The 27,656-nt window shown below is 40.2% G+C and overlaps 1 protein-coding gene across 1 annotated transcript; it reads right to left on the bottom strand.

Moving 5' to 3' along the window:
• Nucleotides 1-4,142: 4,142 nt before the first annotated feature.
• FADD (Fas associated via death domain) lies at nt 4,143-27,554 on the bottom strand. Its single transcript, XM_036762275.1, has 3 exons — nt 27,418-27,554; nt 8,112-8,445; nt 4,143-6,847 (listed from the first exon to the last, which is right to left on the bottom strand). The coding sequence occupies exons 2-3, from the start codon at nt 8,413-8,415 to the stop codon at nt 6,570-6,572; spliced, it is 582 nt and encodes a 193-aa protein (XP_036618170.1). The 5' UTR covers nt 8,416-8,445; nt 27,418-27,554; the 3' UTR covers nt 4,143-6,569.
• Between the last annotated feature and the right edge of the window lie 102 nt (nt 27,555-27,656).

Here is a 27,656-nt window from a genome sequence, read left to right as displayed (position 1 = left end):
TTACATCTCTGAGCCTCCATCTCCTCGTTAGTGAAATGGGGAGTTTATCACCTATGTATAGTGCCTTACTTCAGAGGGTTACTTCGAACAAACATCAGTGGTTATCATAGGAATGGTATAAGGCAAAGGGTGGCAAAAAGACAAGTTGAAAGCCCTGGGAGAACGGAGAGAGTGGCCCGGAGTTGAAGAGCTCAGGGAAAGCTTTGGGGGGCCGGGGGGTGGGGAGGAGCAGCCATTTCAAAAGTTGAGGAAGAGTTTGGGAAGAGGGAAGAAGAAGATTTGGGCAGAGGCGGGATGTGGTCGTGGTTCTGGGGCAGCGGCGGAAAGAGGGACAGATCGGAGAGATGATGCACGGCCAGGCATAGCGTGACGTGGACTGGAGAAGACCACTGAGCCTCCCCACCACCCCAGTCTGGCTCCCACTCCCGCCTCTGGGCTCATTCCCGTACTTAGCCCTTCAGTCAAACTGCCGGGCCGACCGGTCCCTGCGCGCGCCCTTCCACCCTTCCCTTTGCGTGTGTGTGTGTGTGTGTGTGTGTGACCTTGGAGAGGTCCTGCCTCCTCGCCCGCACCAGCGCGATCCCCAGCCCCATCAGAGAGCGGCTGGGCTTCCCCTAGTCCCCCTCCCCCGACGTGGTGGTTAACTAGCGTTTATAACGCAATTTCGGGTTTGCGAAGCGCTTTGCAAACATTCCCGTTCGTTCTTCACAACGTTATTGTCTGCATTTTACGGGCGAGAAAGCGAGGCTTAGACGAAGGACTTGCCCAGGTTAACCTGGGTGGTCAGGTTCTGGGGCAAGACTCTAGGTTCGGTTCCATGCCCTGCGGCGCCCCCTGGCGGCTCCAATTGTTAGTGCGTCCCCCCTCTTGAAATTCCTTTATTTATTTACTTTTCTGGGTGTACCCAGGCAGGCTGCCTGTTCTGCTTCTGTCCCGCACCTAGGAGGTCCCAAATAAATACAGGCTGTCCCCAAAAGCCTTAGTGAGTTGGGACGCTCTGCTATCGGTTCAATTGAAACTAGTTGGCGGAATGCCTCGGTGACCACGAGTGCCTCACTTATTCCCCAGTACTGAGGTTTCCAGGAGCCTTCGATGGGGTTAGAGTCGCCTTTTTTTCCTCTAGTCTCTAAGCTTTTAGGAAAATGTTTACGAGATGGTGGGTAACATCCAGCAGTTCAAGTTCAAGGTCATGCGCAACTTTGAGGTTGAAAGCTCTTCCCTGCTATGTATTTTAGGAAACTGACTCAGGGGTCCTGGGTCACCGCCAGCAGCATGTGTGTGCCCTGCCGGCCAGAGAGGATCGGGGCTGAGCAATCAGTGCTTTGCTGGAAGCTTCAAAAGGAACATCAGCCTACAAATCCCAGTCCTTGTCAGCAGCCTTGGAGAATTAACTCGCTGGAGCAGCGGTGGATTCTGGGAGTTCCTGGAACTTGGCCGTTGTGATCCATAGGGTTTATATGGATATGTCGCTGTCCTGTGGAAGGGCTCCAAATGTACTTTTAAAATTTTCAAAGGAATACGGAAATGGCAAATGGATGAATAACAGGCAATTGAACGTAGCATTTGGGGTGAGATCCTCACGTGGCCCCCAGAAAAGTACTTCTAAAAACTAAAGTACTCTCTGGATCCGCAGCTACGCAAAACCAGCGCTCGTGAGCTCCCACCAATACCTTTACTTTTACCAGTCAGAGAGCACATTAATTCAAGACCAAAAAAAAAAAAAAATCAAGTAATAGCATGGCGAATAAAATGATAAGAAAGGATTTTCCCATGTTCACGTAGCTTCCCATTTCACCAATGGGGGAGATTTCATGGAGAAAATGTATGTGACCCGGGGAATTTACATGTCCCCCTATGAGAAGGGTTCTTAAGCTTTGTTGGGAGGTCATGGACCCTTTGATAGCCTGACGAATGGTCCGTTCTTAAAATAATGTTTTTAAATTCATAAAATAAAATATATAGGATTATTGAGGAAACCAATTATATTGAAATACAGTTACAAAAAAAATTTTTTTTAAGTTCATGGACCCCAGATTAAGAATCCTGGATCAATGGCCAGGGGTAACTCACATCTTACATCATTGACACGATCTGGCAACACATGCCAAGCTGTTGTGTGAGGTGTCATATATTTATACTGTCTTCCCTCCTTTCTCTCACAGCCACCGTGGTCCTTGGCTACCATCAGCGGGTCTTCAGTTCTTTGCTTCCACCTAGGAAGGTGCCGTGATTAGAAAGCCTCTCTCTGACCTCAAGACACCGTGAGGCCGCAGCTTGGGAGGCCACTAGCAGGAAAGAGTAGGGCTAAGCCGGCCCAGGGAGGAGGGCTAGCGGCCAGAAGGAGCAAGATCATTTCTTCTCATTTTATTTCGACCTCATTCCTTCTTATTTTGAACAATTATTCTTGCTATTATCTTGCAAAGCTTAGTTGTTTTTACCTTAGTTGAAAGAATGCAATTAATGTCCTCTAAATTTTGGCAACCTGAGCAAAACTCCATTTACTCCGCTTTACCCACAACTCTGCCGTATGCCACAGTCTCAGTAATCTGAATCCCGTCTAAGACAACTCCAAAAGACTCATGACGGAAAATGCTGTCCACCTCCAGAGAAAGAACTACGGCGTCTGAATGCAGATGGAAGCATCCTATCCTCTCTTTCTCTCTCTCTTTTGTTTCTTCTTTCTCATGGCTTTTCCTTTGGTTTTAATTCTTCTTTAAGACATGACTAATGTGGAAATATGTTTAATATGATTGTACATATATAGCCTATATCAGATTGCAGGCTGTCTTGGGGAGGGGGAAATGGAGGAAAGGGGAGAGAATGTAGAACTCAAAATCTTATTGAAGTGAATGTTGAAAACTAAAAACAAATAAATAAATAAAATAAAACAAAAACAAAAAATAAAGTGGATTCTAACTCTAAAAAACCAATATATTGAATCCCGCTACTTGAAATAAATTTAAATTTAAAATTCAAATAAGATTTGGACCAAATAGACTGTTGGGGGAAAAGGCATTTTTAAAGTAAACTAATATTGTAAACACAATTTTAGGGGGAATGTTTAAACTACCTTATGGTATAAACTATCTCTGAGTATTTGACAAATATTCATTTAGATATCAACAATTGGCATATTAATTAGAAATATTTTATTCATTAAAGCAGACCCCTTAACACTCTACTCTGACAATATTTATTGCTCCAGTTTGAATTACTTTGTGTACTTTAAAGTAACAAAGCTCTATCATTTAAAAAATATTCTTCAGACTTTTCATGCGTTTAGACTGCTCGATCCTGTAGTGTGGCTTTATTAGATGTAAATGCCTTGCCAAAATGAGAAATCAGTAACAATTACAGTTGTCACTTCATTGTGCCCAGAATTTGGTTCAATTAAATTTAATGTTTAAAAATATTTTGCTGCAGAAATGGAAAATCTATGAAAAAAATTAGTGAAACATGAGCTAGTCTATTGAAGTATTTATCAATTACAAAAATCTATTATTCAGAATGTCCACCTATCTACAGAACAATTATAAGTTAGATTCATGACAAGGAAAACAAGCCAGATAAAATCCTGAAGCATCTTCTGAATCATCAGGAGAAGATGAAATTACAATCTGTGTCATTTTTATGCAAAATCTATTTTATTGTAGTCTATAAAGGGTATAGGCAGTTTAATAACTCTTTGGGCATAATTCCAGATTGCTCTCCAAAATGGTTGGATCAGGTCACAATTCCACCAACAATGAATTAGCGTCCCAATCTTTTCACATTTCCCCCAACATTTTTCACTTTCCTCTTCGATCATTTTAGCCAACCTGATAGACTATTATAAATACCCAAATTAACTATAAAGGACATATGAAGAATGATGCTATCTGCATCCAGAGAAAGAACTGAAAAATAGATGTATTCGTAGAATAATTTTACATATATACGTATCTCTCTCTTTCTCTCTCTCTCAACACACACACACACACACACACACACATTTGTGTCTAATGGTAACCATCACTGGGGGAGGGGGAGGGAAGATAAAGGAAAAAGAGATTTACATGATAACTTCATTATATATTTAAAAGTAGCAATGTGTAATAAATGTAATAAATTGGCAGTTTCATATGTAATCATCTTTTGTCTTATACTATGTCATGGAAATGCTTGTTTTATTCCATAAATTAAAAATAAAATAAATTTTTAAAAAATTACTCTCTGCCAAGGGCAGAGTCACTGAGTTTTGGTTTTTTGTCTATAAGTTGTAATAGTTATGCGTAATTGGAGCACCAAAATGATATCACAATGTTGAGGCAGTGTGCAGTATGTGGGATTGTGGCTGATCAGACCAATATGAGCCCGGAAGACTTTAGCACAATTTGAATTTGTCATATGAACATTTGGGCTGGAGATATTTCTAAATTGGTGCATCTCACATCTCTTTTGAGCTACTACAATTGTTTCACTCATAGAGCATGGTGCTTTTTTTGATGTGGGCACACTACACTGCATGATCCTGTGCCAGTGTCTCCCACTCACTTCACCTAGCTGAGAATCACCAGCAAAAGCCACCCAGGATGTACTAGGCTACAATTCATTCTATTCTTTTAACTCCCTGTGTCCTAGATAACTCTCTGACTTAAATTTTGAAAATTCCTTATAACTTCTTTTTAATCACTAATGGAAATCCTGTCCCCCCAAATCGCATTTTGGGGTCTGAAAAAAAAAGCCCACGGGACTAGGAAGCTCATCCCACACAGCAGCAGGAGATAAGCCTCCTCCTTCTTCTAAGCCCCAGGCACTCAGGATCGAAGCCTCTTACTGCCCATACCTCATTTAAGTGTTCCCAATTCTTCCATAGCAAGGTCTTGTAGGTCACTCTTCTTGCTAGTCTCCAGCCCATCAAATTCAGGTAATTACAGTATTCACCTAATGTGTTTCCCTCAGGGTCTCCCTTCTTCCACTCACCCACCCTGCAGAGTAATCTTCTAAAATCACCAAATCTTTAAGAAATGACACTTATCTCCTTTATTCAAAAAGCTTAAAGTCTTCAGGTAGTTTTCAGGTCAACCAAGTAAACATGGGAACCATTTGGTGAAAACAATCTCTTGATGTGATGACACGCTGTGGAATGGGAAGTTCACAGTTAGGGCTCTTAATATCAGGTGCCTGGGTGGAAGAGTGGAGAACTCGGCCTTCACATGGCCATTACCTGTTCTCCAAGAAGGTGACTTCTGAGGTCAGGAGCAGCTTGGTGGAACGCACAAGGCACCAGGCCAGAAGTCTGTTTTAGGCCCAGTTCTGCCACTAATTAGTCCGTGGCTTTAGGCAAGGCGCTTAACCGAGGTAAGGGCCTCAGTCTTCTTATCTGTAAAATGTGATGACTGTGGTCTCTGAGGTCCCTCCTAGGGGGTCTTGGGTTCAAAAATTCATTAGTGTACACATGAAGGCAAAAGTGGTCTTGTCTCCATTAACATGGAATTGGAGAGTTGGAAGCAACCTCAGTAATCAGCCCATCTCTGCAGGAATCCCTCTGGTGACATCCCCTTTTCACGGGCTTGTCCCCCATGCCTGGAATGTAGCATCTCAGTCCCCCGACTCCCAGCTAAGATCCCAGCACCTTCTACAGGCAGCTTTTCACCACCCCCCTTGAGGCCAGCGCCTTCCTTCTGTCTGAGGTAAACGCCCCCAGTTTGTCCCATACACAGTTCATTTGTCGACAATGGTTATCTCCCCTGTGGGAAAGCGAGCTCCTTGAGAACAGGGACTCTCTTATTCTTTTCTTTGCATGCCCCGCACTTAGCACTGTGCCAGGCACATAGTAGGCGTTAAATAAATGCTCATTGACTTGACAGACCCCAAAAAGAGACTCCCCACCTCCCAAGGGAGCTGATTCCACAGCTTAGGGGTCTGACTTTTTGGGGTTCAGCAGAATAAGGCTAAACTCACCTTCAGGAGGTCCAGTTCCTTTGGTATTGGGAGCAATAGATCCCTGGGCCCTTGAGGGTTCCAACCAAGGATCTCTTTAATAAAAACAGATTCCATGCCCTCAAGTGAAAGGACAGGGAGGGAAAAAGTAGATAAAATCCTAGGCCAAGTCAGCTAAAAGGGGTCCACAGAGGGGGATCCAGGAGCTCTTGGTCAAAGGGTAAGAAACAACTCTTCTGCTCTTCCGTTCCAGAAGCCCACACCGCGGGCCCAGATTAGTCTGCCTAGGGGCAACATTAACCAAGCTGCCCCAGGTCCTCACAAGTGAGAATAAAAAAATAAGAAAAGCAAGGGAGACTCTGGCCTTGCCTTCAGGAGTTTGTTCTTATTTGGGGAATATCTGGGGTAGTAAATAAGGCTATTAATTATAGGCCTTTGGGGATTGTTCAGGGCTCCCAGGGCTAGAGGTGGAATGAGGGCATGGGGAGAGCAGTGTGGTGAATCTAGTCTGTCTTGAATTTGGTCTGAACAACTCTCAGGAGACCAAGGTCTCATTATACAGATGAATCTCAACGAGGAAATTTAGCTCAGAAAAGTGGTTTGTTAGTGGTTGTTCAGGCTTCTGGTAATCACCGCTGGGGGCCTTTTCAGAGTGTCATCTCCTCCAGCTTTTCTGCTAAGATGTCTGCTGTTAGGTTCAGGTTACAGTCCCGAAGTGCCTTTTCGATGGTGGACACATTGGCTTCTTTGCCATTTGTTTTTTTCCAGTGTAATAGCGACTGGAAGAATTGTTCCTTCAGGTCATGAGGTTGTGCATAAACAATCCTCTCAATGTCCGCCTGGGAAATACCAAGCCTCCGAACCAGCCTTTTCCAGTCCCGACCCACTTGGTCACAAAGAGTATTGAATGCAACCTCCAGTTGGGCTGCAAAATAAAAGAGCCAGATCCATGTGGTAAGGGCTTTAGGAAAGAGAAGTCTATAAACCCAGTGTCCAGTGTGTACCATTGCCAATCCTCTAAACATTGCTGGACATCCACCATGAATTCCCTCTTCACCTTAACACTTTAGAATCCCTCCCTCCCTTCATTTTTCTTTCCTTTCTTCCCTCTCTTCCTCCCTCCCTCTCTCCCTTCCTCTCTCTATTCCTCCCCCTTTTCCTTCCATCTCCTCTTCCTTCCTCCCTCCCACCCTCTTTCTTCCTTCCTTTCTACTTCCCCTGCTTTTCGCTGTCTCCCTTCCTTCCCTCCCTCTTCCCTCCCTCCCTTCTTTCCTTCCCTCTCTCTCATCCTTCTCTCCCTTCCTCATTCTTTCCCTCTCTCCCATTTTCCCCTCCTTTTCTTTTCTTCCTTCCTTCCATCTCATCCTTCCCTCCTCTCTTCCCCGCTCCTTCCCTCTTTCTCTCACCCTTCCCCTCCCTTCCTCTCTCTCTCCCATCTTTCTCTTCTTTTCTCCTCCCCTCTCTCCCTCCCTCTTTCCATCCCTATTGCTGGTACCATTGCTCTTCCAGGCACGCTCACCGTTCTTGATTCCTCAGTCTCTCTCCAGTCCCACATACAGTCCGTCACCAGGTCTTATTAATTCTCCCCAAATATTTCTTCCAGTTGCCCCTTCTCTGGCAGGACAAGGCTTGTGCTTGCCTTCTCAGGCAAAGTCACCATTTCTACGACCCTGAATAATGCCCACTTATCTATCTCCTGACCTGGATGACATAACTATTTATCCTGGTTATTTGAGGGGTTTTTCTTTCCTGGGCATGTGGGAGAGAGCAGGGTAGGTGGTCACTGAGTCTTGGCCTGGCCATGGGAGCTTCCTAGCCAACCTCAGGGATGGGCACATGCTGGAGGGAGGGAGGGAGCCAGAAGCCTGTGGACCCAGGAACCAGACAAGGGCTTAGGATATATAAAATCGTAGAATGTCAGAACTGGTAGAAATCCCCAAACTCAGCTGCCCAGTGTCCTCATTCAGACGAGAGGACCCGGAGGGGAAGGGGCATGTTCCAAGTCACAGGATTTAAACTCTGAGTTTCTGACTCCAAATCCAGAGGTCTTTCCACCACAGGATGCAGCCTCTTGGGAATCTGCATCCTGATGCTACAAGAAGGTGGTGCTGCCTTCTCAGATGTGCCCCCCTCCTTTTGTCCCCTAAATGCCATAAAACCAACCCCAAAGTTGGTGGCAGATGCCCTACCTTCCACCTTTGGGTCCAGCTGCTCCTCAGGACTGGGCCTTTTTTCCACACAATTGGTCAACTCCTGTATCAGATCTTCCCTCTTTAGGCTTTGGAGCATTGAGATCAGGAAATCAGTATTGCCCATAGAAAGTAAATTCTGCTGCATCAGGCATGTGAAGAGGTCGATCGCTTGTTCTATCTCGTTTAGCTTCCTCTTCCCAATTTTCATCTTGCAAAGGAATTTCATGTCTTCCAGTTCCTTCCTGGACAGGTTGGAGGAGATGTGATGTAGCCCGGCGAGGAATAGGTCTCCTTTCTCCATGGCCCTTGGTGTGAAGGAGGGAGCCAGCAGCTGGAAAAAAGGTTCCCAGAAGTTCAGAGCTGGAAGGGACCTCCAGGCCAAGCCAGATCTTAACAAGCATTCCCTGAACAACACTGCCAACGAATGGCCATCCAGTCTCTGCTTGAAGCCCTCCAGCCAGAGGGGGACCCATCACCTTCCAAGGCTGTCCATGCCCTTTGAGGATGTTCTGATCATTAGGAAGTGTTTCCTGCTTGCCAGCCTCAACTGGCCTCTTTGTAACTCCCCCTCACAGCTTCTGGTTCTGTCTTCTGGAGCCCAAGAGAACAAGGCAAATCCTTTTTTTCAACCCTTTAGATACCAAAGACTAAAATCATATCATTTTAATCAATACCATATTATAATCACACCCTCTCAACTCCTTGACTGGTCCTTATCAGAGCAGTTATGAATGATCTTTCAGTCCTCAAAACCAATGGCCCTTTCTCCAGCTCCGTTCTCCTGGACGTCTCTGCAGCCTTTGACACTGGTCATCGCTCTCTCCTCCTTGATCCTCTCTTCTCTCTAGGTTTTTGGGACCTTCCCCCCATTCTGTTCCTAACTCTCTGACCTCTCCTTCTCTGTCTCCTTTGCTAAATCTTCCTCCACATCACACCTTCTAACTGTAGGTGTCACTCAGGACTGTCCTGACATGGTCAGACCTGTGCTTTACCTGTGCATCCTTTTCTCTTCTCCCTTCTAGACTCTTTCACTGGTGATCCCATCAGCTCCCATGGATTTAATGAACATCTGTCTCTGTGATGATGATTTTCAAATCTACTTCTCATGCCCCAAACTCTCTATTGACTTCCGGTTTCTCATCTCTGAGTGCCATTCAGACATTTTGATCTGGATGTCCAGTAGACAACTTAAACTCAGTATGTCCAAAATGGAACTCCTCACCTTTCCCCTCTCCTGCCTTCCCCAGAGGGCACCACCCTGCTCTCAGCCCCTCAGGCTCCCAACATAAAACATCCTGGACACCTTCCTCTCCCTCACCCCCCACATCCGATAATGTACTAAGACCCATTGATTTTCCTTCTGCAGCATCTCTCCAATCTGCCCCCTTCTCTCCTCTGACACTGCCCCCAGCCTGGTGCAGGCCCTCATCTCCTCACATCTGGACTATGGGAAGAGCTGCTGGAGGGGTCTGCCTGCCTCCAATCTCCCCCCTGTCAAGTCGATCCTTCATTCAGCCACCAAAGGGACTTTGAAAAGCAGGGGTGTGACCATGTCACCCCCTACTCAGTAAACTCGAAGGTTCTTACTACCTCCAGGAGCAAATACAAAATGCTGTTTGTGATTCACAGCTATTTATAATTCTCTTTCTTCCCCTACCTTTCAGTCTTTTTCCATCTTATGCCCTGACGTGCTCTTCTCTGTTCCTCAAGGCCCTGCAGCTCTGGGCATTGTCCCTCGCTGTCCCCCATGCTTGCAATGCTCTCCCTCTTCTGCTCTAATCACTGATCTCCCTGGCTGCCTTAAGGTCCCAGCAAAAATACCATCTTCACTGGAAGTCTTCCCCACCCTCCTTATTCTAGCGCCTTCTCTCTTTTAATGATTTCCCATTTAGCGTGCCCATAGCTTACTTTGTCTGTGTTTCCATGTTGTCTCCCCTTTTAGTTTATAAGCTCCATGAAGGCAGAGACTGTCTGAAATTTTTTATTTGTTTCATTTTTAATTTATGGAATAAAACAAGCATTCCCATATCATAATATAATAAAAAAGATTTCACATGAAACTGCGGATCTATTATGTACAATTTGCTATTCCTTTTAAATATATAATAAAGTTATGTAATAGTCTTTTTATCTCTTCCCTACCGCCACCCCATGGCTACCATTAAATACAAATATGTATCTATATGTAAAATCGTTGTATACAGACTTCTATTTATCACTTCTTTCTCTGGATTCAGATAGCATCTTCCTTCATATGTCCTTTGTAGTTAATTTGGATGTTTGTAATAGTCAAAATGACTTATGCGTTCAAAGCTGTTCTTAAAAACAATACTGCTGTTACTACCTACATTCTCTTGGTTCTGCTCACTCCACTCTTCATTACTTCATGCAAGGCTTTCCATGTTTTTCTAAAACCACTGAGCTCATCATTTCTTATAGCACAGTAGTATTCCATCATAACCATGTACTACAACTCGTTCAGCCATTCCCCAAATGATGGCATCCCTGCAATTTCCATCTCTTTGCTACCACAAAGAGACTTGCTGTAAACATTTTAGAACATATCAGTTCTTTTCCTAGTCAGCTTTGGAAATAGACCTAGACGCACTGTAGCTTGACTCTGACATGGTGAGATCATTTTGGTGGTCTTTGAGAATGAAGGACAACAGCCAGTAGTGGTGTTGCTGGGTCGGAGGGTGTAGGCAGTTCAATAACGTTTTGGACATGATTCCAAATTGATTGCTCTCTAAAATGGTTGGATCCATTTACAACTTCACCAATAATGAATTAGTGTCCCAATTTTTCCATATCCCCTCCAGCATTTGTTGCTTTCCACTTCAATCATTTGGGCTAATCTGACAGGTGTCAAATGCTATCTCAAGGTTGTTTTAATTTGCATTTCTCTAATCAATAATGATTTCGAACATTTTTTTCATATGGCTATAAATTGTTTTGGTTTCTTTGTCAGAAAACCATCTGTTCATATCCTTTGACCATTTATCAGTTGGGAAATGACTTGCATTCTTATAGATTTGGCAAAGTCCTTTACATGTTTGAGATGAGACATTAATATGAGAAACTGTCTATAAAATTTTTCCCCAATTTTCTTCTTTCCTTCTGATCTTGGCTACATTTATTTTATTTGTATGAACCTTTTTAATTTAATGTAATCAAAATTATCCATTTTACCTGTTACTCTGTTCTCTCTCTCTTATTCATAAATTGGTCACCTATTCATAAGTCTGATAAGTAATATGTCCCATGTTCTTCAAATTTTCTTGTAATATCTCTCTTTACATCTAGGTCATGTACCCATTTTGATCTTACCTTGGTAAATGGTTTAAGATATTGATCTATGCCCAGTTTCTGTCATACTGCTTTCTAGTTTTCCCAACAATTTTTTATTTTTACCAAATAATGAATTCTTATCCCCAAAGCTTAAATCTTTACACTTGTCAGATGAAAGGTTGCTATGTTTATTTGCTGCTGTAAATTGGATGTCTACTCTGTTCCATTGATTTACTTTTCTACTTCTTAGCCAGTACCAGAAAGTTTTGATAATTACTGCTTTATAATACAGTTTAAGATCTGGCTCTAAAAAAGAGGGGATGATAGAAGGGAGGGCAGATGAGGGAGGAGGTAATCAAAAACAAACACTTTTGAAAAGGGACAGGGTCAAGGGAGAAAATTGGATAAAGGGGGATAGGTTAGGAAGGAGCAAAATATAGTTAGCCTTTCACAACATGAGTATTGTGGAAGGGTTATACATAATGATACCCATGTGGCCTATGTTGAATTGCTTGACTTCTTAGGGAGGGTGGGAGGGGAGGGAGGAGGGGAGAGAATTTGGAACTCAAAGTTTTAAAAACAGATGTTCAAAAACAAAAAAAAAAAGTTTTGCATGCAACTGGAAAATAAGATACACAGGCTATGGGGTGTAGAAATTTATCTTGCCCTACAAGAAAGGAAGGGAAAAGGGGATGGGAGGGGAGTGGGGTGACAGAAGGGAGGGCTGACTGGGGAACAGGGCAACCAGAATATACACCATCTTGGAGTGGGGGGAAGGGTAGAAATGGGGAGAAAATTTGTAATTCAAAGTCTTGTGAAAATCAATGCTGAAAACTAAATATATTAAACAAATTAAATTTTTTAAAAAAGAAAATTAGAATTAGGCAAGAGGAATTGACGTTATAAGACACCAAACAATTATAAAACTAGGAAAAATAGAAGAGAATCTGAAACAATCATTAGAAAAACAACTGCTCTGGAGAACAAATCAAGGAGAGACAATATAAGAATGGTTGCACTACCTGAAACCTATGATAAAAAAAATTAATCTTGATACAATATTAAAAAGAAATTAATAAAGAAAAATGCCCTGACATTCTAGAACAAGAAGGTAAAGTAGAAATAGAAAAAACCTACCATTCACCACCTGAAAGAGATCCCAAGAGGATAGCTTACAGGAATGTCATAACCAAGTTTCGAAATTCCCAGGTTAAGGAAAAATATTGCAAGCAACAAGAAAAAAAAAAGAATTTAAATCATGTGGAGATACAGTCAGAATTTCACAAGACCTAGCAGCTTTTCTTCTTAAAGACCATAGGTCTTTGAACTTTATATTTCGAAGAGCAGAAGAGTGAAAGAGCTGGATTGTGACCAAGAATAACTTACCCACCAAAGTTGAGTATAAACCTGAATAAAAACAAAGGACATTTGACAAACTGAGAGACTTTCAGGTATTTGTGACAAAAAGACCAGAACTCAATGGAAAATTGATATAAAAGATCCAGAAGAAACATAGGGAAAATATTAAAATCTAATTATAAAGGACTCATTAAGGTCAAACTGTTTATTTCTTATATGTGAAAATGTTCTAAGTATTCCCCAAACTGTCATCATTACTAAGGCAGTTTGAAAGAAAGGTTGAGGCCAAGTTGTATATGATGAGGTGACTCTGAAAGAACAAAATTGGGTGGGAAAAGGTAAAAAGAAGCAATTATTTCCTAAAAATGGGGCACGAAAGGACGAACTGATATAAAAGAAGCAGACGGGAGTGGAGGGCTGGTAATGTTGGAACCTTACTCTCATCTGGGTTGAAGAGGAAACAATGTGTACATCTAGAAGGGGGCAGAAGTCTTCTGGACTTGTAGAGAGGTGAAAGAACTTGGGGACAGGGTTGGGGAGGGACTTTTAGAGGGGTGCATCAATTAAGATTTAGGAGGGTGGGGGGAGAGGATGAAGGAGGGACTTGGGATGGGTAGAATAAGGCACAGGAGGGTAAGAGGAGAAGATAAGGTAAAAGGAGAGGCTGAGAAGGACTATAGTGAGTGGAAATAAAGTGGAGCGAAATTTGCAAATAGTACTTATAACTTTGAATGTGAATAGAATGAACTAATCCATAAAATGGAAAAGAATAGCAGAATGGATTAAAAATCAGAATCCAACAATATGTTGTTTACAAGAAACACATTTAAGAATAAGAGGTAAATAAGAATGAGAGTTAGAGGGGAGGGTTGGAGTAGGCTTTATTATGCTTCAGCTGCTGCAAAAAAAGGCAGGGATAGCAATTGTGATCCCAGACAAAGTTATGGCTAAAACAGATTTAATTAAAAGAGATAAAAAGGATAACTACATTTTGGTAAAAGGTACCATAGACAATGAAGCAATATCAATACTGAACTTATATGCACCAAATACTGTAGCATCTAAAGTTCTAAAAGAAAAGCTAAATGAATAATAGGTGGACGTAGTAGTACTATAATAGTGGGGGACTTCAATCTTCTCCTCACAGAAGTAGACAAATCTAACCAAAAAACTGATAAGAAAGAAATCAGGTACTATCTTCTGCCTCTTTTTTTATCCTTAGTGCTTGGCACAATGCCTGGCATATAGTACGTACTTAATAAATGTTTATTGATTGTTTGAGCCAGGTGTTGCAGTGGATAGAGTACTGGGCCAGAGTTAGAAGACCTGAGTTCAAATCCAGGTTCAGATACTTCGCTGTAGGACCCTAGACAAGTCACTTGACCACTGCCTGCCTTAGTTTCCACAACTGTAAAATGAGGTCAACAATAGCACCTATCTTCTAGGGCTGTCGTGAGGATGAAATGATAGATTCTTTGTAAAGTGTTTAAAGCGGCGAATGGCACACAGTAGGCACTAAATAAATGCTGGTTTCTGACCTTTCTTATTCCCTGCAGAGCAATAATAATTCTCTGTCTCTCTAGTAGAAGGCATTTACTTCCCACAAGACCCAGCCCATTCCCTTAAAATGATAAGTAGCATCTATCTAAAACCATTGGCCAGCATGATCTGTAGCGGGGACAAGAGAAAAACCTTCCTAGTAAGATCAGGGGTAAAACAAGGATGCCCATTGTCACCGTTATTATTCGATATTGTACTAGAAATATTAGCAAAAACAAACTGAAGGAGTTAGAACAGGCGATGAGAAAACAAAACTGTGCCTCTTTGCAGATGGTAGGATGTTATACTTAGAGAATCAGCTCAAAAGCTACTTGAAATAGTTTACCACTTTAGCAAAGTTGCAGAATATAGGACAAACCCACACAAATCATCAACATTTCTTTATATGACCCACAGAGCCCAGCACCAAGAGACAGAGCAATTCCATTCAAAATAACTACAACCATATAAATTACTTAGGAATCTACCTGCTAAGACAAACCCAACAACTATACAAAAACAACTAAAAACACTTTTCACACAAATAAAGTCAGAGCTAAACAACTGGAAAAATATCCATTGTTTATGGATAGGCCAAGTCAATAATAATAAAAATGATGATTTTACTTAAACTAATGTACTTATTCAGTATCATATCAAACTACCAAAATAATTTGATAGAGCTAGAAAAAAATAATAAGATTCATCTGGAAGAACAAAAGGTCAAGAATATCAAGGGAATTAATGGAAAAAAAATACCAAGGAAGGTGGTCTAGCAATATCAGATCTTAAACTATATTGTAAAGCAGTTATCATCAAAACTATCTCTTACTGGCTGAGAAATAGAGTGGTAGATCTGTGGAATAGATTAGGTGTACAAGACACAGTAGTAAATGACCATAGTAGTCTAGTGTTTGATAAACCCAAAGATCCCAACGTCTGGGATAAGAACTCACCATTTGACAAAAGCTGCTGGGAAAACTGGAAAACAGTATGGCCGAAACTAGCTATAGAGGAACATCTTACATCGTTATACCAAGATAAGGTCAAAATGGGTACATGGTTTAAACATAAAGGGTGATACCATAAGCAAATTAGGAGAGAAAGGAAGCTGTCAGATCTATGGAGAAGGGAAGAATTTATGACCAACCAAGAGATGGGGAGCATTATGAGATGTAAAATGGATCGTTTTGATTATATTAAGTTAAAAGTTTTTTCATCAGTTCATATGTCTTTCCAGGTTTTTCTGAAATCATCCTGCTTGAACTGATGTAAAGTGAAGTCAACAGCACCAGGAGAATGTTATACACAGTAACAGTAATGTTGTATGATGAACTATATATGACTCAGATATTCTCAGCAACACAATGATCCAAGACAAGGACTAATGATGAAGCATACCATCAACCTCCAGGAAAAGAACTGGTATTGTTTAAATATAGACTGAAACATGCTATTTTTCACTTTTTTCTTTCATTCTTTTTCTTTTATTTGAGTCTTCTTGTACAAAATGAATAATATAGAAATGTTTTATATGATTGCACATGTACAATCTATTTGCTTACTGTCTTGGGGGAGGGAAGGATAGAATTTGGAACTCAAAACTTAAAAAAAAAAGTTAAAGAAAAATGGTTTTAACATGTAATTGGGGAAAAAATAAAATATTATATATTCAAGAGGGTGGGAAATTAAAAAAAAGTTTTTGCACAAACAAAATCAATGTAACCAAGATTAGAAGGAAAGCAGAAAGATGGGAAACAATTTTTATAGCAAGTGTCTCTGATAAAGGCCTCATTTCTCAAATATATAGAGAACTGAGTCAAATTTATAAGAAGACAAATCATTGCCCAATTGATAAATGGTCAAAGGATATGAACAGGCAGTTTTCAGAGGAAGAAATCAAAGCTATCTATAGTCACAGGAAAAGATGCTCCAAATTACTATTGATTAGAGAAATGCAAATTAAAACAACTCTGAGGTACCACATCACACCTATCACATTGGTTAATATGACAGAAAAGGAAAATTATAAATCTTGACAGGGATATGGGAAAATTGGAACACTAATGCACTGTTGGTGGAGTTGTGGCTGGATTCAACCATTCTGGAGAGCAACTTGGAACCATGCCCATCAAACTGTGCATAACCCTTTGATCCAGCAATACCACTATAAAAATACTCATAGCATCTCTTTTTGTGGTGGCAAAGAATTGGAAATTGTGGGGATGCCCATCAATTGGGCAATGGCTGAACGAGTTGTGGCATATGAATGTAATGGAATACTACTGTGCTATAAGAAATGATGAGCTGGTGGGTTTCAGAAACACCCAGAAAGACTTACATGAATTGATGCTGAGTGAAATGAGCAGAACCAGGAGAATATTGTACACAGCAGCAGCAACATTGTGAGATGATCAACTATGATAGACTTAGCTCTTCTCAGCAATACCCTGACCCAAGACAATTCCAAAAGACTTATGATGGAAAATTCTATCCACATCCAGAGAAAGAACTATGGAGTCTGAATGCAGATCAAAGTATATTATTTTCACTTTTTTTTTGTTTTTCATGGCTTTCCCTTTTGCAAACCATAATTTTTTTTTGTAAACTGTTTCTTCTTTCACAACATGACTAATATGGAAATAGGTTTTACATGATTGCACATGTATAACCTATATCAAATTGCTTACCATCTTGGGGGTGAGGGGATGAGGGAAGGGAAGAAGGGAAAAAATTTGGAACTCAAAATTTTATAAGAAATGTATGTTTAAAAAAGAAAATATATTAAAAATTGTACTATGATAAAAAAAATAAATAAGACCACCCAAATGATCCCTGTCCTTAGGGAGCTTCCATTCTCCCGGTAGCTAAGCTATGTGGCTCAGTGGAGAGAGTACCAGGACTGGAGTCAGGAAGACTCATCTCCCTGAATTCAAATCTGGCCTCAGACACTTCCTAGCTACGTGACCCTGGGCAAGTCATTTAATCCTGTTTGCCTCAGCTTCCTCATCTGTAACATGAGCTGAAGAAGGAACTGGCAAACGAATCCAGTACCTTTGTCAAGAAACCCCCAAATGGGGTCAAGAGGAGTCAGACAAACCTGAATAACAACCACAAATATATGTCGAGTACTTTGCAGACCTAATCTCCTTTGAGCCTCCAAACTGGCCACTAAGTTGGCTAACATAGTCATTCTGATTCACATTTTACAGGAATGAAAGAAAACTGCTTCTGGAAGCTGAAGACCTGTGTTCGAATTCCTCCTTTCATGTTTACCACTTGTGTGACCTTGGGCCCATCACTGAACTCTCTGGTCTCAGTTTGGACTAGACAACTTCCAAGATCCCTCTTGGTTCTCAATTCAGGCTTCTGTGGCCCAGAGGCACACAGACAACACAATCTGTACCCTGCAGCCCTGGTACCAGCATGTGCCATTTGTGCCCAGTCCCCAAGCCTCCTCTCCACTGCACTGATAAGTACCTGTTCATGCTTGAATCTAGACTCCTATCTCTTTTGGTTGAACAGCCTCTTTAGTTGAGAGTTGGTTAAAACAAACAAACAAAAAAAGACCCATGGCAATCAGCCCACTTTCTCTGGATCCCAAAGGGTACTGCAGTCAGCCATACGACCTCACAGTATGGGTTTGGATACTTGCAAGAGTTTGGAATATTAGCAATCATCAGTAATGTTGAAAAGAAGAGGGCTGGATCTAAAATATCTCCCCTCCAAGAAGGATTAGACCAGTTGGAATCTCAATAGAAAGAATATGAAAACCAAAATAGAGTCTCTCAGGCTATGTGAAGACCTGAGGGTGATGGTCAATACATATATGGGCCCCATAATTAGACCAAAAAAAAAAGACTTTCTTGCTTACATGATTTTTTTTGAGGGGGGAAGGCAGGGCAATTGGGGTTAAGTGACTTGCCCAAGGTCACACAGTTAGTAAATGTGTCAAGTGTCTGAGGCTGGATTTGAACTCAGGTCCTCCTGACTCCAGGGCCAGTGCTCTACTCACTGCACCACCTTGCTGCCCCTAAATCATGCTTACATGATTTTAAAAAGCTGTAGCCAGTCAGTCTTTCTGGTGTGTGAAGTGTAGTGTTTGTATGTATGTATAAACACTTGCCTCAGCAGAAAGCCAACACCGTGAAGGTTTCAACTCAAGCACCTCTTTCTTTTTTTGTCCCATCATCTATGTTTAAAATCAAAGCAGCCTTTTCCTGAGGTCACTATCACTTGCCTTTGAATGTCTCCGGCCTGTTTGTCTGTTAACCTGGAGGTCTGTTTCTGTGTTTCTCTGCTCTCAAAACCTTTATCAATGTCATTGTGCGTACTCTGTTAACCACTCTGGTAAGCTCTGGGCTTTCAAAAACATCTTTCCTTTCCCTTTACTTCCCTGAACTGGTCAAGTTTTAAGGATTGAATTAACACTCTTTAGAATTAAGGGAGATAAGAAACTCTTCCAGAAAAAACAGTTCACAGTTTTATGAGGAGAAGAGAAATGGTAACCTTCCCAACAAGAGAAAAAGCTTGGAAGGAAGCGTTAGAAATTTAATTGTATGCTCAGGAGTTTTGCAAATGAAAGAGAAGTAAGACTCAATTGAGGAGTAACTTTTGAATTGGTGTGCATTTTGAACTTAGAAATTTTACTGTAAAGTGTGAGAGACTCCTCCTTTTAACAGATTCAGATTTATTATTTGATAGCTAAGAAGAAAGAAGACCTCCAGATGTAGCCCCGTTCTTGTGTCCTGCACATTTAATTTTTAGTTTTAATTGAGATTAATTGGAGGCCTCCCACCCATCCTGAGTCATGTGGCCTCCTGGGAGGGTATTTCTGCTCAATTTGAGTTAAATTGAAACATTTACTAAAAACCTCTTCCTTTTGTCTAACCAGGCTAATGTGATTTAGGATATAAACATTTCTCGCCTGGAGAAGGAAGTATCAAGAGATAGGACAAGAGGAGGGGGAGAATCCCAATCATTTTCACAATGAGCTAAGCAAAAGTACTCAACCATAGATTCTTTGGTCTTCCCATCTGTTTCAAACGATATTCCTATAAAGGATCCCTTGGTGGTATAAGTGTGTTCATTGAGGGAATAGGAAGAAAAGGAGGGGGAAGAAGGGGAGAAAAGCTCAGATCACAGCCACAGCCTTTCTCCAGTGATCTCTTCACCAATTTTAAAGGTGGAATACCTTGTCTTTCTTAGATAACTGCTCACTAACTAAAGCTGACCATGGAAAGAAATTTTAACTCAGAAGCAGCTAGATCTCTTCTTGCGCCTTGATAAAATTAAAACTTTAATTGGAAAATGATCTTGAAAACTAAAAGTTTATAAACTGAGATTTAATTAGATTCCAAAACTAAACTTTGTCGATTGTGTTCAGTTGAAATCTGGGGAACTGTCTTTGTCCACCCAATACATCTCACATCGGGGAAATGGGTTTAAAACTGTATGATAAATTTTTGTCCTTTAAGATGCTTTGATCAAGGTTTTTCCATAATGACCTTAAATGCCATGACTTTAGAATTTCAGCAATTTCCATTTAAAATGTTTATTACCACTGTAAAAGCTTTTTGTGTAAGTAATGTTGGTAAAAATTGTGAGAGAAATACAAGTCTCTTCTCTTATGAATTATTAAGTATTAACTCTCTCCAGATTCTGAGAAGTGAAGAGTAAGTAAGCAGAAAAGAGAAGTAATTATTTTTAATTAAGAAAACTACTTTGAGTTGATCTCTGTAGACAACATAACAAATCAGCTGTTAACAGGGTTGGGAGAGGCTAGGACCTCACTCCTGGACTGCAACAGGCCTCTTCAAAAGTTTTTCTAATTACTAAAACCATATTAATGGATTTTTAAAATAGGGTTTGTCCCACAAACATCTTTCTCTATTGGGACTGTGAATAGGCAGGGCAGGTTTCTATTTCCTTTTGGGAGAAAGAGAGATTTGTAGCTTTGGATCTCCTAGAGAACACCCAGATTATAGCTAACCAAGCTACAGTATAATTGTGACAGGTAAAGTGATGAAAACAATCCCCTCAGTTGAAATGAACTCTATATATTGGGAACATAGGGTAGTCTGAGTGATGGGTTTGAAGATTTGGAAAGAGAAATAAAGGCTGGAGGAAAAACATGGAAGGTGGATAAGAAGGTTGGGGGATAAACAAGGGACACACCCTGCACAGAGCAGGTGGACCACAGCTCCAAGCCCTTCCTGTCCCTGGACACTGTTCTGGGTGCTGTGTGCCAGCTTTAGATGGTTTAAGTATGTTGAGAGGGTATGAGCAAGTGTGACTTTTGTCTAAGTAGACAGATCGAGAATAAAAATTTTGTGGCTTGATTTATATGTCAGACAGAGTTCTAGAGCATTAGGAGAAACTTGATAAGCAAGGTGTTTTTAAGTGTGATAATTAAAATCTCTTACATATTGCCACTTTTAAAAAATCTTTTGTAGTGGACTAGCTGGAAGTAGTGAATCCCATAGTATGAAATGCTTAGAATAAATAACTCTTGTGTAAAATATAATGCCAAGTAGCTGAAATTAGAAACTGCGGTTCTGCATGATGCCATTTGGAAAATAGACCCAGGTGTGATTGAATTTATTCTGGTTTCATTTGAAGTGAAATTTATTATTATGCTATATCAGGAAATGTTAGCTGTGTGGTTATGAGCCAAGTTATCTCAGTTACATGAGTATAGTGTGTATAACGTTAACGCCTAACATTACTTTGATAATTCATTGTATTAGAAATATGGTTAAAGTGAACTCTTCTTTAATTCTTTTGGGTTACAGATTTAATTGTTAAAAGACTGATGTAAACATGTTATTAAAAACCCCTTTTTAGGAATATCTAAGATAGTAATAATAGTTTTCTGTGAAGTTAGTCTAGCAAGGAGCCCTTTAATATCCTCATCTGTGAAAAGGAGAGTCCTAAAATCTTCCTAGACCTGCTGACCATTTAAAGTAGCATTGGGTTCTTGCTTTTGTGGCAGATTGGTAACTGAGTAGGGTGTCAACATTTTAAGACTTTAAGATCTAGTCACATGCTCAGTAAAATACAGAGATTTGATTTTAGCTAAGAGCTAGAAATTACAAAGAAAAAAGATTTTTATTCTTATAAAAAAAAAAATATCAGTCTCTAACCATTGGACCATACTATCCTAAAAATGACTTTCAGCTTTGACTTTAGTTTACTACTACTAAGGTTGGAAAAGCATCTGGTTAGTCATGTCCATCCATCTTTGTAGGAAGCCCATATTATAAATCTAATACTATATAAATATTGGATATGACAAAAATATTGGTTGTGATCTGTGACTTACATAAAACCTTAAATGTTTCCTTGTATTGTTCAAATTAAGAATAATTTAATTAACCCCTTCTGTTAAAGCTCTTGAAAGTTTCTGCCTGGGAAAAATGACCATGCCCTGCCAGCATCAGATCAAATAGTTTAGGTCTTTTTTTTTTTTTTGGCCGGGGCCAAACCAGCTGTTTATCTAGAATGTTAGAATATTTTAGCTCAGCACATTTTAAGCTAACCTGGTGATCACAAGTGAATTCAAAGGGATAAAAACTTTATATGTATATCCTAGTATTGTTAATGTAAAATTAAGTATATTTCTAGACTGTGAAACTTGGTAACACTAACATAGTTAGAAAGATAGATTCTCTTGTAATTTGAACATTGTCAGGTCTTAAATTCAGCATTGGGTATTTTATTTTATATGGATTATAATGACGGGAAAAAATTTCTGTTTTTATCCAATGAGAAGTTTGCCATGGTTATAAGAAGTTTGTTTCAACTCTTCTGGTGACAAGTTCTGAATTCTATAATGCTTAAATCTAAGAGCTCCAGACGTGAAAACCTACCACACTTAATTAGAATGAGGAAATCTATAGATCGGTTTATCTAAATTCCACTTATATTTGTTCAGAATGGTTTCCTGTGTAATTTAGAAGCTGAATTGAGGTACCTTGACTAGGAATGGGTTTTGTTTTATGTTTCAAATCCATAATATTGTTCATGATAAGGTGCAGATAGATTGCTAGGATCACAACTTCTTTCTTATCTAGCTGTTGCTGCATTATGAGCTGAGAGAGAAGGAGAGAGAGAGAGAGAGGAAGGGAGAGGGAGAGAGAGGAGAGAGAGAGAGAGAGAGAGAGAGAGAGAGGAGAGAGGAGAGAGAGAAATTGAAAACTGCCAATATTCTGAAGTACTTGTCTATAGTAAAGAGGAAGTTTCATCTAAAATTATTTTGCTGTCACGTCTAAAAAATGTAAGATTATTGGTTGAGTTATTAGGGGTTATTTATACAGGGCCGATTTCATTGGCTGTATTTTTGGCCTTGCTGAATCTCCTCCCCGTCGCAAACACTTTTTGATGAGAGGCAGGTGGTAATTAGGAATTTATTTTATTTATGGTAATTTGGAATCTATTTATGAAACTTGACGACATTCTACACCAACTTAGTCTTGATAAACTCCAGTTTTAAAAATTTATTTTTGCTTTAAGGAATGAATAAGAGATATCTGTCTGAAGCTTTACAGCTATATATTCACTATCTATGTGAACTCACAGCTATCATATATTACTTCATTAGGTTCTAATAATTGCCTTTTTTACATCAGGATACAGTTTAAGCTATTTTTGAAAAAGAGAAATATTAATAGAAAGAAATGTTAAGTACAAATCTTTTGTGTGATTTTTAGAAGGCCTGATACATTTATTTTATTATTATATTGTCTTATCATTATAGTTTATTTTATTTATTTATGCTAGCTAATTTATTACAACAACCTGAGAGGATTGACCACAATTGTGGCCAGCCCTACTGAGATTAGTGAGACTTTGCTGTTTGAGGTGAAACCTTTTTAGGGCCCTGAACATTCTTTTTGAGTTTCATTCTTAGGTTTGTAGTGTCCTTGGGCCAACCTTAAATGAGCCCTTCAGGAAAAACGCCCACAGCTCAATGAGAGGGATATCCGAGATTTAAGGTCAGTAGATATCTATTTGTCTCTGGGAATGATGTTAGGAGGGTGACCTTAGGAAGGCTAAGGTTGGACTCTCTTAATTCATTTTCCCATACAAGAAATCTGCCCACCTGGTTCCATATACTTGGCTGCTTATAGTCATTCTAAATCTTGGGATATAAGCCTTTAGCAACAGTACTGATGTGTAATATTCATGTCCCCGCTTTTTCCTCTAACCAGGGCAAGATCACTTCTGATGTTTTTAATAATGAACCACTTACTTTTTTGATTTGAGATTATAGCAAGTACTTGTTATCAAGGATATATGACCCTTAATAACTGAATCCACCCAGAGCTATAATTATTGGAACTCGCTGTTTAAGACCTTATGGTAACTTCTATTGTTATTCTGAGTCTGACTCCAGGTATGATCATCAAGAACTGCTAGCAGGACAAGTCATTCCCAATTGATCAATGGTCAAAGGACAGTTTACAGATGAAGAAATTAAAGCTATCTATAGTCATATGAAAAAATGCTCTAAATCACTATTAATTAGAGAAATGCAAATTAAAACAACTCTGAGGTACCACATCACACCTATCAAAGTGGCTAATATGACAGAAAAGGAAAATGATAAGTATTGGAGAAGATGTGGGAAAATTGGAACACTAAAGCATTATTGGTGGAGTTGTGAACTGATCCAACCATTCTGGAGAGCAATTTGGAACTATGCCCAAGGGGCAACTAAACTGTGCACACCCTTTGACCAAGTAATACCATTACTAGGTCTGTATCCCAAAGAAATCCTAAAAAAAGGAAAAGGACCCATATATACAAAAATATTTATAGCGGCTCTTTTTGTGGTGGCAAAGAATTGGAAATTGAAGGGATGTCTGTCAATTGGGGAATGGCTGAACAAGTTGTGGTACGTGAATGTAATGGAATACTACTGTGCCAAAAGAAATGATGAGTAGGTGAACTTCAGAAAAACCTGGAAACACTTACACGAACTAATGCTGAGTGAAGTGAGCAGAACCAGGAGAACATTGTACCGAGTAAAAGCAAGTGTTAGATGCTCAACTACGATTGGCATCTCTTCTCAGCAATACAATGATCCAAGACAATTCCAAAAGACTCACGATGGAAAATGTTATCCACATACAGAGAAAGAACTATGAAATCTGAATGCAGATCGAAGTATACTATTTTCACTCTTTTTTGTTTGGTTTTTTTTTGTGGCTTTCCCCTTTTGTTCTGTTTCTTCTTTCATAATATAACTAATGTGGAATATGTTTACATGATTGCACATGTATAACCTATATCAAATGGCTTGCCATCTTGGGGAGGGGGAATGGGAGGAAGAAAAAATTTGAAACTCAAATTTAGGAAAAACTAGTGTTGAAAAGTGTCTTTACATGTAATTGGAAAAAATAAAATACTATTTACAAAAAAAAGGAAAGGAAGGAAGGAAGGAAGGAAGGAAGGAAAGAAGGAAGGAAGAAGGAAGGAAGGGAGGGAGAAAGAGAGAGGGGGGGAGAGAGAGACAGAAACAGAGAGAGAAAGAGAGAGAGAGAGAGAGAGAGAGAGAGAGAGAGAGAGAGAGAGAAGGAAAGAAAGAATGTTATTAGGCCAATGAAGCTGAGAACTTGAGGTTGACAACCACGAACTGCAGGTAGAGTTCTCATGGGAAAGGCTGGGATATCAATTTCCCAGTATGATGTTTGTTCTTGAGTGGCAAGTATTCCACCATTTAAGCCTGTCTCAATGCAACTGGCTATCTGCATGACTCTTGCCTGGGACTGACATGAAGTTAGGGAAGCATTATTCACTATGTCCCTAATTCTCCTTTTATGGCAAATTTCTCCAATCATGTCAGGTGATCAGTATGAACACAGCAATAGATCTTAACCTCGGAGGCTAATACTGGAACATATCCGAGCTACTATAATAAGATGCAGGTATGAGATTGGAATTATTTAGCCTAGAATGTTAGTCCTTTTTATACTCTGAACAACTAAGTAGATGAGTATGGGGCCTTGTCATCTGTCTGTTGTTAGTTATATATACTTCTGTATAAAATAAGGTCCTTAAATGTTTCAAAATAATATAGGAATAATTGGGTATTGATGCAACAGTTTATGGGACCAGGCTGTATTCTATTAATTATTAAGACTAAATCAGAAGCATCTTCAGTTTTATTTTGAAGAAAATGATTTTGGTGCAAACAATTCCCTTAGAGGAACGTAATTTATGGAATAGCTCGTGTTACCTAAATGGGAAAAGTCTAATTCGTTTGGGTTTAATACTTAATTTGGAATTACCACTTGGGTACTGAACATGTCTTGAAATACAAACATGTTTTATTATAAAGAACTTATTTGATATGCACGGTTTTGAAATTGATTGCTCAATGCATTCCTACATCCATCCCAACCTTTTGTTACAATTCAAGCCAAGTTGGCAACTTCTGATTGTATTCACTTTTATATCAGCTCATCTTCTTATAAAAAATGTTCGGCTTATATCGGATTACATGCATTCTTGGGGGAGAGGGAGGAGGAGAAAATTTGGAACTCATAAACTTGTGCAAGTGAGTGTTGTAAACAAAAAATAAAAAATAAATTTAAAAAGACATAAAAAAGTTCCTCTATTAAATAGTTCCTTAGCGGATCTCATCCTCCTGAGGGGAGAACGAACAGCTAAAAGTAAAAAACAAAAACCAAACAACACTAGATTTTGCTTTTGGTGAAAATTTAATAATAATGAGATTATATGTGTGTATGTGTGTCTGTATATATATGAATTAGGTTTAGAATTTTCTGATTTTTCAGTTTGTATTTGAATTTCCTAAATATATCAACATGACAGTTTGCTAACCCACATCACAAGGCAAATAAAGGTGATAAACTGAAGTTTCTTCCCTTTTCTGGAACTTGAATTTGAGGTGAAGAATGAAATAGATGAGCTCCAGGAGTTAAATGATGACAGAGTCTATGCCAATTTAAAAGGTACCTTTTAGCCTGAGCCTATCTGAATATATTAACTGACATCAAATCCATAACTAAAAGGGCTCATTCTACAAATCAGATCCTCCTCCATTCTTTCTAGACTCTCCTTCCAGCCTGTTTTTGGTAATGTCCAAATATCCGGTTTAGAAAAGGGAAGGAGTAGCAAGGAGTATAGAAAAATGTACATTCTCTGGTGTAGAAATGTCTAATTTGATGTTCTTATTGGAGCTAGAAGGTTTAAATGAACTCTCACTACCTGACCTGTTTACTGACAAAGCAAACTTGAATTGTATTATGGTCTGTTTTGTAAGCGATTTCAACAGAAAAAAGGACTATCTGTGGGTGGGTGACCTGACCTGGAGAAGCAAATTCCCTGAAATACCACCCAGACCAGAGGGCTGCATTAGGAGATGTTGTCAGAAACCAAGCCCTAAGACAGGAAGCACCAAGGAGATGCATAGATGGGACTGGGTTACCTTTCCCTTTTTGCTTCCGATGAAATGGACCCTCCCTTTGGATTTCTTCCTGATGTTCCCTGTCTTCGGGGTAATGCCAGTTTGCTGGCTGGGAACTGCCCCCAGCAAGCTCCTGTCAATGCCTCTAGCAATGCCTCTCCCCTCCCCGACACTATTGAATGTCACACTGGTTAGCCATTCATTGAGAAGACCAGTTTCTCAGAGTCAGAGGTGGGAATGACAAAATTGTCAATACCAAATGTTAGTGGCCACCCCTTCGTGATCCTAGAAACGTCAGAATTTCGGTAAGATCTTCCATTCTGACTCTTCAGAGATTCACTCTGCTATCTCAATTAAAGGCAATTTGATTTATTTCAGGACTTGGCACTGATAGGATTTCCTTCCCAAGCTATGCTTGGTCAAGGTAGACAATTAATTAATGTTAGTTGACTAACTGATTGCTTTTTCCCGACCAGACTTTTTTTAGCTTTTCCCCTTGGGGGTCCCCTCCTCTCCCACTTTGGAGTCCAATTGTATCTCTTGGGTGCCTCAGCCTAGGGTGTGTATGTGTGTGTGTGTGAGCCCAGGATCACCTCTCTTTCCCCTCCCCCGCCAAAAATTGGTCTGCATTTTACCCTAGCCCTCCACCCGACCCCCCGCAGCAGAGACAGTCCCACTCACCCACTTTGGCAACTCAGTGCCAACTCCTCAGAGGCCACTTGGAAGGAGAGGTCAAGAATAAGGCAAAATTGGGAGACCCTGCCCAGGTCGAAAGCAGGCCTTTCTCCAAAGAAGGCCACTGACTTCCTGGTTCCTGCGGGTAGCCTGGACCAGGGAGACTTGGGGACTTCCTGCTTGGTTCTGGGGCGGAGCCCTCCCACTTGGCGCCAAGACTGGGGTGGGATTGCCTGGCTGAGGCC

This window comes from Trichosurus vulpecula, chromosome 6 (assembly GCF_011100635.1).
Source record: "Trichosurus vulpecula isolate mTriVul1 chromosome 6, mTriVul1.pri, whole genome shotgun sequence".
Lineage (NCBI taxonomy): Eukaryota > Metazoa > Chordata > Mammalia > Diprotodontia > Phalangeridae > Trichosurus > Trichosurus vulpecula.
The sequence above is the reverse complement of the archived record's forward strand: the minus strand, read 5'-3'. Positions and strand labels throughout refer to the sequence as shown.

Excerpts from the sequence above, each read along its gene's own strand:
- FADD (XM_036762275.1), bottom strand. The coding sequence starts at position 8,415 with ATGGAGAAAGGAGACCTATTCCTCGCCGGGCTACATCACATCTCCTCC. Across the intron at positions 6,848-8,111 it reads GCTGGACCCAAAGGTGGAAG|CCCAACTGGAGGTTGCATTC; the intron begins GTAGGGCATCTG and ends TTTATTTTGCAG.